The 14,827-nt window shown below is 60.5% G+C and overlaps 1 protein-coding gene across 1 annotated transcript in view; it reads right to left on the bottom strand.

The window, feature by feature from the left end:
* The window catches only part of SLC16A2 (solute carrier family 16 member 2), a 33,838-nt gene extending 19,072 nt beyond the window's left edge, over positions 1 to 14,766 (bottom strand). The window contains exon 1 of the mRNA XM_082004212.1: positions 14,425 to 14,766. Coding sequence (XP_081860338.1) covers positions 14,425 to 14,746 — 322 coding nt within the window. The 5' untranslated portion in view covers positions 14,747 to 14,766. The remainder of the gene's footprint in view (positions 1 to 14,424) is intronic.
* Positions 14,767 to 14,827: the final 61 nt, after the last annotated feature.

Here is a 14,827-nt window from a genome sequence, read left to right as displayed (position 1 = left end):
CGGGGGCCAGCACCCCGAAAGGCAGAGCGCTGGGGCGGCGGCGAGGCCTCCCCCACGGCACCCGAGCAGAGCCGCCCGCCCGACTATCATCAAAATATTTCAGTTATGTTACTTATTTGCTTACACCCAACAAGGCCCCGGTTTCCCCGAAGACAAAGTCCGCCCAACACCAGACTATAGACGGGGCTGGAAATATGAAAGGGAAAATCTGGGCGGCAGCGGCGGCTGCTGCGGGCGCTCTCCGACGGGGGCCCCTCTCCCGGCTGCGCCAGTCGGCTTTTAAGTTGTTTTGCCCCCGAGCTTCGTTCGCGCAGGAGGTAGATAACGCCTCCCTGCAATGGCCGCTTCCACCTGGGCTCGCCGGCGGCTCCCCGGGCCGGTCCCGGTGCTCGGCCCCAGCCCGAACCCTCCCGTGGCGCAAGGGACGGTACGAGGTGATGACTGACCGCAGCGGGGGATCCGTCGGGGAGTCTCCGCCGTTGAGGGAGTATCTTTAGAAATCAAAATGAACGAAGAAAAGCTGTTCGTAATCGAGCTGAGCAGAGCCCTCGAGCGGGCGGACAGTCAGGGCGGCATCCCGGGCCACGATGCCGCTCCATGGTGGAAGATCCGGGCTCTTCTCCTGGTGGCCATCGGGAAATCATCTCCTCCCCCGGTGCCGGACATCTTCCCCTTCTCCGGCACGGAGACACTAACGCCTTTAGAGAGTGCTCCTGAAACCTACTGATGGGGAAAAAAAATCCCCGAACGATGCAAGACTTGCGTATCATCATTAAACCAAACACCCGGAGGCCGAAAGAGGGGAAAAATATCCATGTGATTTTAATCTCTTGGAGTTTCCTCACATTAAAGCACACATTTGAGAACACCTGCGTATCGCAGAAAAATAGACCACGCTGTAATTAAGCAAATCCGATAGCTGAAGGAAACTGAAGAGGAGCAATATTTTACTTTATTTAATTTTTTTTCCCCCACCAAGAAACAGGTTATACCCCTTCGCCGATAGGCTGTTACTTTTGGCTGACCTGCTCTCATTTGAAAGTTTTTCAGACACCGAGTGGCTTCGGCAGCCGCCCCGCGGTGCGGGGAAGGGCCAGCCCTGCCCTTTGATGCGCCGGGCGGGCGGAGAAAAGCCGCGGCCGAGGCGTCGGGGTTTCCGGCGCGGGACGGTCCCCAGCCCCGCGTTTCCCATTAGCGCCTCGGGAACGCAGCCCCGAGCCCTCCGGCTCCCGCCCATGCGCCTTGAATGGGGATCCATAATTCATACACACACACATACGTGCACGTATATGCCGGTGCGCATCTATGTATAGGCACACATATACATATATATTAAAAAGGCAATCCCCCGAGGGCTTTAGCCCACACGAGGGCTGCGGGCAGAGCCGTGCCGCGGCTTCCCCGGAGCCGCGCAATGTTTAACAGGAGCGAGGGGAGCCGGGGACAGCCCGTGCCACCCGAAGCGCCTCGGCAGCAGCCAAGTGCTTCGTAGCCCGATGAAACATTAATGCGCCTCCGCAGAGAAATGCCGTCGCTTTTTGCTGCACCAAGGGCTTTGAAATCGCAATAAGTAACAGGGCAGGTTAACGAAGGTTTCTGCCAGTCACCGGGTAAGTGCTGGTCCTCCTGCCAGGCGGATTTAAAAGCCATACACCCCACCGCCACGGCCAGGGAGCCTCCTCTTCCTCCCGGTGGAAGTACTGCATTTTGGGGTCGGGGCCGGGGCCAGGCGTGGCATTGCTGTGGTAACCGGGCTTGTTTTCAGCTGCCTGAGCTCCAGTTTCCCCCGTGAAGCCCACCCGGGGGGGGCAAAGGGAAGAGCAGGGGCCCAGCGGCCTTGCGGGCGGGCAGAGCGGGGCAGGGCTGCCGGATGCCGGCGCGGGGCCGAGCCCCTGCGCCCTGTGCCAGCACGGGAGGGAAGAGCGGTGAGACCAGCGTAGATCTGCACCACGGGGTCTGCGGCCACGGGGCCGAGCTGAGGGAGCTCGCGGCTCGCTGCCGCCGGCGTACACCATCCCCGGATCCCCGCCCCGGGCGGGAATCGCTCCTGAAACCCAACTGCCACAGCCGAAGTCACGGCAAAATGTCAAGCCCTTTCTGCTGGCCAAGGAGCAGCTCTGGGCTGGGGCCACCTCGGGACTGGAGCAGTAAACGCAGCCGAGCCGTGCTCCCCGGCCACAGCTGGGCAGCAACCGCAGGCGACCTGAAGCCGAAATTCTGTCGTCCCCCCCCCCAAAACATCTGTGCTGCGGCGCTGACCAAGGACAGACGTGCTAGGGCAGCCGGAGGCACGGGATGCAGACCCCCGTTTGCACCCGCCGCTTGGTTTAACCACGAAGCTTCAGCGTGGCGAGGAGCCGGGCGGCACCCGGAGGCGCGAGGGAATGGGGCGACGGAGAAGCCGGACCCAGGCCCGCTGGGCACCGGGCGGGCGGCTGCGGGCCGGCCGGGGATCACGCGGCCATCGCAGAGCCGGGGAGAGGCTCGCTTCTGTCTCGATCGCTGATGAGACTAATACCAGCTGCTTCTCGCTTAACCAGTCTGACCATCGGGCTGAGCCAAAACTGATTCATTCACAGGAAAATGGAAAAGGAGATTGACTCGTCACCGGCCCTGACTAATGGGGAAACCAGCCAACAACCTGCCACTCGCACACCGGCCCCGGCATCCTGCCTTTGCAGCTCTTCGTCTTCCCAAATTCCACTGCTCAGACAAAGCCTGAGCTTCGCCCTGGCACAGCCAGGTGATAAAAGACAGGGCTATCGGCTGCAAAAAGTGCCAGCCTGTGGCCGGGGGCCAACATCACCCGGCAATGCCTGACATTTTGCAAGAGCTAATTCTGCTCTGGAAGCAGAGGAAACATTAAAACCCCCCAAGACGTTGCTTTCCGTGCTGCTCTGCCTGGCGTCATCTTCCCAACAGCTTCTTCTCTGGGGTTTTTTCCCCCCCTTCCCTCTTCATCCCACAATAAAAATCCAAGCAACCGCCTTCATTGAGCAGAAAAACTCTCCGCCACCCTGCTGTAAAAACTGCTTTCTGCTTTTTTCTGCGGCGCGTTTTGTTTTACGAGGCCAGTGGGGCACAAGCCACGGCGGGGGGAGGCTGCAGATGAGGTGGCTGGGAAACCTCGGGTGGGGTGGATGTTGTCCCAAGGTTGGGAAACAAGCTCCGAAATCCAGATTGGGGCTAATCTTATCTCCGCGTGTAGTTTAGGATGGGCCAGCGAGGGTTAACAGCCAGCCACAGAGGTCAAATCAGGACCTGAAGTACCTCCACTCCTGGGCTGTTTGGTTCAGGCTTTGGTTGATGAACTGAAGCAGGGCAGAGTTTAACAGCTTAAAAAAAACATAACAAAAAAAAAACAAACCCACCTGCGATGATTTCTTAGCTTTGGGCAACACATTTGATTTTATATGAATCTCCCTTAAAAATAGGCCCTCTCCCAAAACGCAGATCCCAAGGGCCAGGCTCTCCCAGCTAAAAGCCTGCGACACGATCCCTCATCCCCCGGCGTCCCGAGTTTTTACCTGGCCACCTCGATGGCCTCGGGGTGCTACGGGGACAGCGGACAACCGGGACCCTGCGGGTCGGAGACAAGCAGAGCTCCGGGTATCGGGACTGTTGTCCCGCTCGCCTCTCCCACACCAGCCCCAGCAGGCTGGGAAAGACTTGCCAAATGGGAAATTTTCCTTCGCCCGTCTCGGCGCAGGGGCACCGGGCGAGCATTGCGCACGCGACACCGAGAGCGGAAAAGCCTCGTGCAAGGGCTTTAGGGTGCACACCCGGCTCTCCCTCCCGAGGGCATCCGGCTACCCAGCGTTAGACCGATGCCCACACCGAGAGCGTGCATCCCGCAGGCAGGACAGGAAAAACCTGCGAGGGATGGAAACCACGTTCCCAAGGTGCGAGGGAAAAGCCATCCAGAAAGCGGCCGACAACACCCGTCTCGGTCCTCACCCTTTCCCCTCGCAGGCTGGTGTCTCACCGACTGCAGGAGAGCTTCCCCGGCGTCGGGGCAGTCGGCACGGGTTTTATTTGATGCCGAATTTCCCTGCGGGCAGGGGACGTGGTGGGGCGCGGGCGGGAAGGAGCCCCGTGAAGACCTCACACCTCCTCGCCGAGGCCCCGCGGAGTTTATTTTGAAAGACGAAAAAGAAAAAAACAAAAAACCAAAAACCCAACGCCACCGATATTCACCCCTTGGCAACGTCCTATCTCAGTAACGCTTTGCTATTATTATACGCTGCAATTAAGCGATAAAGCTATAATTGCCTTATCTGATGGAGCCGGGCACGGCAGCGAGGCAGGAGCTGGCCTCTGCCCCTCCGTCCCGCTGGCAGGCAGGCGCGGGCTGGGTTTACAGGGTGGACGGCATCATGCCAGGCATTTTAAAGCCACTCTGTCCTAAAGCATCCTTCCGCTTGGCAGATGGACGGACAGACAGGACCCCGCGGCAGCACTGGGCTTCCTCATCCCGAACCTGGGTCAGCTTCCGACCCGGAGATGGTCCGCTCCGGCCGGGATGGAAGCGCATGGCAAAAAACAGGGGCTGCTTTTAAGCCACTCTGCCCACGGGAAGGTAGAAGCAGATGGTCGAGGGACCGAAAACCACGTCACCAACCCCACTTCAGCATCCCGGGGAGCAACCCGCAGGCACGCAGCCGGGAGAGCCCGCCAGCGGCCGGGGCAGGGGAGAGCAGCCCTCCCGCACAGGATTCGGCACGCTCAGCCCTTCGGGGTACCGGTTTTAGAGGAGGTGACCCCAGTTTCCCAGCCCAGCGTGCCGAGCCACTCTCAGGCCACTAATACCAGCTTAGTATTTTCATCCACGCGTTCGTCACCTCGGAAAGAGCTCTGATGGACTATGGCACCCTTTCCAACAAGATCAGCCCCGATTTAATTTTTTTTTTTTTTCTTTTTTAAGTTTGGTGTCTCTTGAATCCTGATTCTCGCCATTTTTTCAAGTCTTTTAATATTTAACCTCAGCGCCGCTCCTGACCCCACCAGCTTTTGGCAGAGCGGTATTTGCCAGCCTTGGGAAAGAAAAATAAAGCCCTCCAAAATCCAAAAAGCGTGACCGTTTCCCAAACACGCCCCAATCCGCCTGGCCAGTGCTGCCGCCCGCTCCCCGCACCCCAGCCCAGAGGCCACGGTGAGGGGTGCCAGGGCCGTGCCGTGCCCGTGCCCCTCTCCCAGGGCGAGCGGGCTCCCGCCGGGGCACAGCCACAAGAAAGACCGATGCAAATCGCATCGTTAGCATTCTTTCCGTTTTAATAACCCAAGGTGTTACCAGCAACAGTGTTACTGATTTTTATCTCCGCAGCGCCTTTTAAGAGCTCCAATTTGTTTTTCTTGGAGATCTCATTTTGTTTTATTAAAGCTGACACCGAAGAGGGAAAGGAGACATTCTGGGCCCAGAACAAAAATATCCCGTTTAAATACCCCGTATTATTTTCTTGGAAACGCTTCTCCTTTGACTTTAATTAAGCTCTCCCCGGGCTCGCGAGCTTGGCGTGCTTGGCTTTCAGGCAAGTTTAATCCCAGACGAGCTCCCCCCTTGCCCCCAGTGCTCCCCGCTTCCATTGCTGACACAAACCTTAAGAAATAAACTGGGTTTTGCTAAAATACACGGATTAATAGCTGGCCCACCATCAAGAACGTCTTGACGTTGCCTCTTCGCCACCAGCCGGCCACGGAGTAAGCGCGCCCCGCTCGCTTCGCCCACAGACCCAAAAAGCAGCTTTTCTCTCTCTTTTTTTTTTTTTTTTTTATTCCTTTCTGCTGTTGCAATGCTGGGTATGGAACGGGGAGGTCCACCCCCAGTGCCTGGCCGTGCGCAGAGCTGCCCCGGCTATCGGAGGCTTGCCCACAAGCCCGGCTCCAGCGGCCGCGGTGCCGCTGCTGAGCCTTGTGCAGTCGCGCCGGGTGCTGCTGTAATATCAATAATTACCCCCCCCCCCCCGCCATGGTAGAAGCGTTTTAGGATGATTGCAAAGTCAAAGACTCCAAAAGTTGGGAAATCCCAGGAGGGAGCTTGTCTGGGCATCATCTGGTGCGTACCCATTATGTAATTACCGTCAATCTTTAATCACAGATGATTTTTTTTTTCCATCGGACCCCATTCAGACGGTGCACGGGAGGCACAACCCTCACTTAAGGAGCTGCCATTAGATTTGATTTCCACCTCGGCGGGCTCCAGCTTTATTAAGCGAGCTCCCGCTGCTTCGCGCAGGGGGGGTTGTACAAACCCTCTGGCCAAAACGCCCGACTCCTTGGCAAGAGCCAACACCCCCGCTCGTGCAACGGCCCCCCGAGAGGGAAGGATTTCATCTCCCTTTTACGCACGGGATCTGCGGGCGGACAGATTAAGGCCAAGAGCTCGAAACGAAAGCTTTGTTTTGGTGCCCGACGCGAGACGACCAAGGAAGGGGCTTTCGGGGATGCTGCTGGAGGGGGGCGGCCCCTGTGCCCCGGGGGTCCCCGTCCCAGCTGGTCCCCGGGGATGGGGTGATGGGTGGGTGCTCGAAGCAGGTTCCTTCGCTGCGGGAGGGTCGTTTCTCCTCACCTCCCTGCTTGCCCGGGGTGAACCCCAACAAGTCAGCCCACGCAGCGAGCGCCCGTGCCGCCCCGGCAGCGCGCGGGGCTGCCGTGCCCCGGGAAGGCCGGCTGCAGCCCTGGGGAAAGCAAGCTAAAAACCATCACTGAGCTGCTAAATCCAAACCCAGAGCCAAAAAAAAGCCCCCAAAGATGAGGAGAAACAGGGTCTGGTGAGCCCGCCGCCTCCACCGTAGGGTTTTGCATGCCAGATGCTCCCAAAGCTGCGTCGCCGGCGGCGTTGACCCCAAAACACCGTCTCCATCCCGCACTGAGGTGCCTGCACCGGGACGCAGCGCCGGGAGCTTACATTACAGCGGCGTCCGCCTGTGCCCTGCGGGATGCGGGGCTGGGGGTACGGGAGACCTCCAGGCCGGAGCTCCCCTGGGGTCTGCAAAGCGCGGGCGCGAAGAGCCGCTGCCAGCCGAGCTGCCGGCACGCCACCGCCGTCCTCTCGCCGGTCCCGCGCAAGCCCAGGAGGCCGCTCGGAGCACCCCGAGCTGCGCCTTGCGCAGAGCGCGGCGCGGCTGCTGAGGCGTGCCCGAGACGAGTCCCAGCGAAGCAAAACCGCCACGGGCACAGGGCTGCGAGCTGGCAGCCGCTCCCGAGGGCTTTCCCCCACGCTTCGCCCCACTCCGGCTCTCGAGGGATGTGCAGGGGTGGGTGGGGGGAGCTCCTGCGCCGAGTGGGGTTTTTTTAAGGGGCTGAAAAAGAAAAGGGCAGGGAGGACAGCCTGAAAACGTGCTCATCGAACCCGCGGCTGTGCCACCCTCCACGGCTGCACCCCCGCCCCACGGGGCGTGCTCGACGGAGGACGGAGCGGCGGCAGGGGCCTTGCTGCCCGCGGGCCGTGCCGCGGGCCGGCGGCGGGGCAGGCAGGACGCCGCGGGCGGCCCCGCGTCCCGCCTGCCCCGGCAGCTGGCAGGACCTGTTGTACGAGGTGCCTGGGAGAGATTGGAACGGCTCGCGCCTGCGAGCGTGTTGCGGCAATTCCCGGCGCGCGTCATGTGGGTTTTGCAACCGCCCCAACCGTCTCGGGGTGGGTGAACGGAAAGAGCCCGGAGTGAACCGAGCTCCCCAGCGCCCACGGCGGGCACGGGCACCGCCCCGGTGCGCGAGCCGGGGAGGGCCACCGCGATGCCCAGCCCGGCCCACACCCCTCCAGAGGCCTTTTTTCCCCAGGGAGGAATGCCAAAAGGCAGCATCTCCTTCCCTTGCAAGAGGGAATAACCGAGCCTTCGAGGAAGAGGAAGGGAAAACCCCACAAATCCTTGCTTGTAATGGGCGCAGCAGCGTCTTTGCACGCCTGTTATAGCGGTGTATGGGGGGGGGGGGGCCAGCGCTCTTGCCCCCCCATTGCCGGAGCAGGTCTGGCGATGCCACGGACACGCAGGCTCGTGTTTGCGGAAAGCCGGGGAACGGCGATCCCCCAGGGAAACCGCTGGCGGCAAGGGGTGGGTGCGTGGCCAGTGTCCCAGTCGGGAAATGCTGGTAGGCAACCCCCGAGGGGCCATCATCCAAAAAAAAAAACAAAACCCAACCAAAAACCCCAACAAAAACCTGAGCGGGAGAGACCGAGGTATTTGGTGATGTGCCAGAAAACTCCCTACGGCAGCTGGACGCCAGCCAAAAGTGGGCAAACCCCCAATTACTGCGCGGGGGTGAAGCCCCGGCGGTTTCCAGCAAGGGAGGGCTGCTTCGGGACGGGGCGGGCAGCGGGCGGGAGCAAGCGCACGCGGCACCGACCCGAACGCCGCCGAGGTCCCCCTGAGCCGGCGATCCGCCTCGCCCAGCCGCACTGTCCCTCCACCGCTGGCACGCACGCCAGGTCCCAAGGAGTCGCCGGGATCAAAAAGCAAACGGTTACCCAGGCCCCGTACCGAGACGGTGCCGACGGATCCAAATCCCCCCAGGCGCAGCGGCTGCCGGAGCCACCGTCCCGGCGGGGTTAGCTCCCCGGAAAGCGTGGCGGGCGCAGCGCCCGTGTCCTGCCGTCCCTGCCCCAGCGGGAATTGCCCCCCGCGCGCCGCGGGGTACGAAACCGGGCTGCAGACATCCCTCCGGGGGCTTCCCGAAGCAAGCAGGGCACTGCCGACCCCGCAGCGGCCGGTGGGCTCGCGAGCCTTGGGATGGTGGAAACCCAGGTTATTCCTTCCTGCCCAGAGAGCCCCACAAACCCCACGGGGGATCCGGCAGCCCCAGCTCCACGCCCACCCGGCCTGGCGGTCTCCATCACATTTTTGGGAAGACGGCTTCTCTCACCGCTCGCCAAGCGCACGGTGGGACGGGGTACCCATGGGTGCCGCCCCACAAGCGGCGTGAGCCCCGCGGCCGGATGCATCCATAAACACGTGGGATAAGGAGGGGAGGGAGCCAGAGGAGCTGCCCCGGGGACACGAGGCGGGATGCTGGTGACAACGCCCGCGCGAGCTATGCGCAGCCGGCCCAACGGGCACTGCCAGCGAGGTCAGCAGCGCCTTCCGGCTACGGGGCTTCACCCAACCTGATGGGTTAGGTCTATTTTAAGGTGTTGGATGTCAACCGCCCCGGCTGATGGTCGGTTTCCAGCTGCTGAGGGTTTTTGAGGGGGTTAAAAGATGACTTCTCAAAACTCCTGGATTTCTCCCCAAAAGGGGGAATAAAACTGCTCCTTTGCTGCTGACCCCCCCCAGCCCCACGGCGTTGCACTGCATCGCGCCTCATCCCACCCCACACCTCTGCATCCATCCCAGCCCCACGCCCTGCAGCACCCACCCCCTTCGCCCTCCCAATCCCTCCTCCTCCTCCCCGCCCAGTCTCAGCGACGGAGCTGAAACCCGGCGCCTTCGAAGTTTAAACTACAATCAAATCCCGAGAAGGTGGGGTGGTTTGCTTTGGCTTGTTGTAACTGAAAAGACCAAAAAAGAACAACAAACCAACCCCAAAGCAATTGCACAACCCCATACGCCGCTGCTCCATGCACCGCAGCAAGGCCACGGGAGCCGCCACGACTCAAGGACGATGGCCACTGGAAAACACAACCAAGACCAGAGCATCTCCTTGGCTGGCTTGTGGAGGACGCTTAAAAATAAATTAAAACCCGCTAAAATGGCAAGCGTGCTGGCTGAGAGGGCCCCTGCAAAGAAGCTCCCTTAGAAAGTGTGCTCTGGGCTCCTAATAACCCTAAACGCTACTGACGGCCTCAAGAACCAGGTTTAACGGCATGACTGTGTTTTGTTTGCTTTTCAGGCTGCTTTATCTCACCTTGCACTCGGCTGAAGCAACGAATACCCAGTTCCTCTGAAATTCGCCCCCGTTCCCCTGCAACCACAAGCTCCAGCTCCCAAAACGGTGGGAGCTGAGCCAGGGAACAGCCTGGCGCTGGCACACCGGCATCCCGCCATGGGAAACCCCCACCAAAGCTCGGGAAGCTCCACGGTGCCCTTCGCACTACCCAGCTAGCAGGGCTGGGTGACGACAGGCGCTTTTTGGGCTCTTTTTGCCAGATTTACATCCCCATCCGGGCTACGTAAATATTGTTCGTGACAGCACGCCTCTCCGCGGGGTTAGGAAATGCGGCGGAGGGCTGGAAACCCGGATGAGCGCGGGGAAGCCCCCAGGAACGCCAAGGTCCGCAGCGGCCTCGGCCAACGCAGCTGTGAAACGGGGCCAGGGCAGCGCCCTGGCGATTCAAAAAAGGGCCAAATCCTGTGGATTTGGGTAAGAAGGTGACAACCAGAGTATGAGGAGCCGGGAGCCTCCCGAGCGCCAGCACTGCGCAATGACACCCGTCGCAGGTCTCCTTGGTAATTTGTACTTAGGGGTGTCGGTAAGGGTGCCCTCACCCTTCCCAAAGCCCAAACCCAATACCTGGGGCAGACGTCTGTGTTGCAGCAGGCAAATAAAGCGCAGTTTCGTGTCCCCAGTCGGTCTCACCCAGGCCACGGAGCTGAACTTTAGTCGGGACCATTTCCAAGAGTTACCTCCCGCGAGTTACGCTCTCCTTGGGGTTTCCCTTCCCAGCTCCTAGTGCTCCAGCCACGCTCGCCCACCATGGGACCCTTCTTCAGCCCAAAGGAGAACCCACAGCTTCTCCTGATCTCTCGCTATGACCATTAGCGCTGAAACGCTTTATTTTTTCCAAGACGCAAACTTCCTTACCAAGCCTCCGTTACGATGCTGGAGTAAAAATAGGCTTTTCCAGCTAAGCTCACCTGTCCTGAGGATGTGAAATCAGCGCTCACGAAGAAACTCCCCACCGAAACAGAGGGGGATTCAGGTATAAAGATGACATCAGCTACGCCTTGGCTGACATCAGCTACGCCTTGGCCTTGTGGGCACAATGAGATACAATAAGCCCAGCTTCCCGCACTCCGGCAGCCTCAGCTTCCCGGCTGGGGCTGGACTAACGGGGGAAGCGGCTCCCCAGGTTCCTGCACACCGACCGGAGGATGCTGCCGGACACACGGGCGCACTCGGAGGAGCTCCTCAGGCCATCTCTCCAAGTGCTTGCAGCTCCCATTTCCAGCAACCAAAACATTAAATATTAAGCAAAGAGAGTTAATCTATACCCAGGATACTGACACAAAGCAGAGGAGCGGAGAAGAAAAAGATAAATAAACTTTTCTTTTTTTTTTTTAAAATCAATGTCCCTCTCCAGGTTGTCCCACCGGCGCTCGCCAGACCTCTGAGCACAGCACCAAGGATGCTTTTGGAGGAACAAGATGCACCGAGAAGTGCCGCCCTCCCGGCTCTCCCCGCGTAGCCAGAGCAGCCCGCCGGGACGCCCGGGTGGCTTGGGCACCAGCGGGACCTCCGTGGCCGAGGGCCGAGCCCTGGCCAGGGACAGGCTCACCGTGCGCTCAGCCCTCCCAAGGCTGGGAGGGCATCCAAGCAGCAGCAGAGCAGACGTCGATTTAAGAGGGTCAGCGCTCAGTTAATACTTACCAGAAGTGCTCTGCCACTCCCACTGGCTTGTGGAGCTGAGGAAGAGGAGTGCATCCATCCCTCGGCTCAGCGTCAGCCCATGCCCGGCAGGGCCAGCACCGGGGCGGCCGTGCCCTGCGGATCCCTCGGCACCGGAACGAGCCTTGTACAACCGGAGGGAAACGCCACCATTCATCTCCCGGCAGACGCTTTCAAGCATCACTCAGCGCCTCGCCAGCAGAGGCGACCGGTATTTTTTTTTTCCTGACCGAGTGCTCACATGTATATTATTTTTTTTATTCCAGTCTCAGCGTTCCCCCCCAGCCCTCCGCTCCCCCCCGAAAGAAAACAAACCCGAAAGCACAGAGTGTGCCTTGCAAAAGTCCCGGCTCTGGCGTCCCGCGGCAAAGGGGCACACGGTGGTCCCGGCGGCCAGCCCGCCTCAGCCTGGCGCTGCTTGTTGACATACGCGGCGCAGTATATTTCTTTAAACAAAGGAGCCTATGCATTCAATGCATTGTTGCGAAAGGGTTTGTTTTCAAAGCCTGACCCCAAATCTGAACTCCGCGGATCCTGCGTTTCTCAAGATCAAACGCGAGAAAACGTGACCAATGCAAACAAGAAATAAACCTTGATAATTATAGCCGTGTGCTGGGGCGGCTATTGTTTAGTGCAGGCTAGTACCCGCTTTAGCATAAACATAACCCTATTTTTAAAGGGATGCCTGACCGGCTTACAGCATTACTCCCCATTTTGCCTCCAAACCCCGTCTTTGGTACAAACCCACCTTCCCGAGAACGGAGGGGAGACTGAAGAGGAGAGCCAAAGGGCTAAGCGATGTGCCCACGGCCGTGCCGAACACCGGTGTCGGAGCAGGGAGGGGGCGGCGGGTCCTCGTCTCCCCCACCTGCTCCTGGTTGGCGGGGGATGAGGGGGACCCCGGGGTCTGGCTGTTGCAGCTGGCAGGAACAGACCAACGTCGGAGGACAAACAGACAGCACCGGTCTTTTCAGGAAGGCCGTATCACCTAGCGCTTGGAAAGGAGCTACAATATTTTCCTGATTATGTTTGCACGCAAACGAGCGCCGCGGGGAAATTATGCAACCCTGAGCGGGGAGGGGTGAGAGCGAGGGAGGAAGGGCTGGAGGGGGGCCCCATGCTGCACCCCGCTGCCCTCGGCCCCAGACGGCGCAGCTGCAGCCCCCGAGGTACCGCGCTCCCCGCCGCAGACGGGCTCCGTCACCGCCACCTCTCCCCTCCGTCGCCGGCGTCCGCCGGAGCCCCCGCACCGCAACCTCCGAGCACAAAGGCAGCGCTCAGCCCATGCATCGCGGCACAGGGTTTATTAACGGCCTATTCATTAAGCGCCCAGACCAAAATGCATATATTCGTCACCCAGGCAATTTAATTACCGAGCCCAGGTTCACCTCACACACCCACACGCCTTTCTTTTTCAAGGCCTCTGTGCGGTCACAGCCATAAATAAATAGATCGCAGGAGCGAGAGGCAGATGCTGACTCCTACAACCTCCGTTTTGGGCATGGAGCCTTTAAACCACCAGAACTTGCAGTATTTAATTTCTTTTGTTACCGCTTCTACCTTTAGAGCTCTGCCTTAGGCTTTCTAGATACGATCACAGGGAGCAGGAAACAGAGCGCTACGCGATGAGCTTCCTGGGGATCACACGCACACTCGTACAGCCCATCAATCACCCTAATTACAACCGGCCACACGTCCGCAGCTCTCTGCAGCACTCCGTTACTGCCCGCAATTACACGATCGCCTCGTTTCTCCAGTAACAGTATCGCGGAGTTAATTCGTGATCTTTAAAGGCAGCGTATCTCGTAATGGATTTCATCCCGGCGCACTCATCGCCGGGATCACCAGTCACGCGTCAGCTGAGCGGAGGGAATATGGGCAACGGCTGGTCCCCCCAAAAAAAGGTTTTCAGATCCTCACGCGCCCCACAGCACGGCCTCTCTCCGCAGCACACTCCCACTTTGGTTTCCGACTGCTGCCATGTCCCATCCAGAGTCAGGACAACACCACAGGCAGTTCCCCTCCACGCCAAGTGCTTGTCTCTACCCGCCAGACAAAAGCAAGGTGGGCCACGGGCGTCCATCGTGGGGATGGATATCATCTTCTCGGGGGGAGGGTACCAGGACCTGGGACGAGGCTGGGACCCAAGCTGGTGTCCCTCTGCCAAGCCTAAACAGTGGGGTCTCTGCCACAAGCAATGTCCCTTCTCCACGGCAACACAACTGGACCCTGCCTGAGCCTGTAGGCCCTACCAAAACACAGAACGGGGTGCAGTTTGTGGGTCCTGCTCCTAAAGGACGTTAACCACTCCAGACCCCGCACCGCCCTCGGCGTGACCGCGCAGGCGGCGCTGCCAGACCTGCCCTCCGTAGGCTTTCCCGCTGCGTGGACACAAGCTGGAGGCAGCGTGTCGGCGAGGCAGATGCGTGATCCGGCAGATGAGGCAGACAGACACGCAGCTTGAAAAACCCCCAACAAAACCCCAACAATAATAATAAAAACTGAAGGAGGGGGCTCACACGCCACCAGCTGATTCACCAGCGTTGCTCTCCTTACCCCAAAACACATCAGGCAGGACAAGCTAAGGGCATGCTTTTCCGATGAATTACTTTTAATTGAGTACACAGGAGCTTAGAAACACATGATGCTCTTGGAGATAAATATAGCCACGGCTACAGGGATGGAGGGGGCAGGGAGCAATCGCGGTTCGAGGCATCCGAGAAGGAGCTTCCAGCCCCGCCGCCGCCTCGGTGCGCCCCGGGAGGCAGCGCCGGCCGCGCCCCCGCTCCCCCCGGCCCCGGCCGGGGCTGACCAAGCCCCGAGTGGCGACCCGGGGCACCCCCAGCTCGCCCTGCCCGGGCCGGGAAGGGGCCGGGGAGCCCGTACCTGTTTTGAACTCCAGCGCGGGGTCCTTCTCCCCCTCGCCCAGGTCGCTCTGCAGCATCATGTAGAGGATCCCGAAGGAGTTGTGGATGCCGAAGATGGAGCCGTTGCACCAAGCCGCGGCGAAGACCACCACCCAGCCGAAGCCGCCCTCGGGGGGCTGGAAGGGCGCGGCGGCCCCGCTCGGCCCCCGCTCGGCCCCGGCCCCGGCCCGCGACTCGCCCTCGCCCGCCGCCGCCGCCGGCCCCTTCTCTCCGCGCTGCGCCATCGCGGCCGCGCTCCGGCCGCCGCCCGCCGCCCGACTGCCCCGCAGCCGGTCCCACATGCCCGCCGCCCCCCCCGGCCGGCCCCCCCGCCCGCCCCCTCCTGCCGCAGCCTCACTCCCCGCCTCCCCTCCGCCGCCTCC

Source organism: Phaethon aethereus (assembly GCF_964289735.1).
Source record: "Phaethon aethereus genome assembly, chromosome: 10".
Lineage (NCBI taxonomy): Eukaryota > Metazoa > Chordata > Aves > Phaethontiformes > Phaethontidae > Phaethon > Phaethon aethereus.
This window is presented reverse-complemented; position numbering and strand designations above follow the sequence as displayed.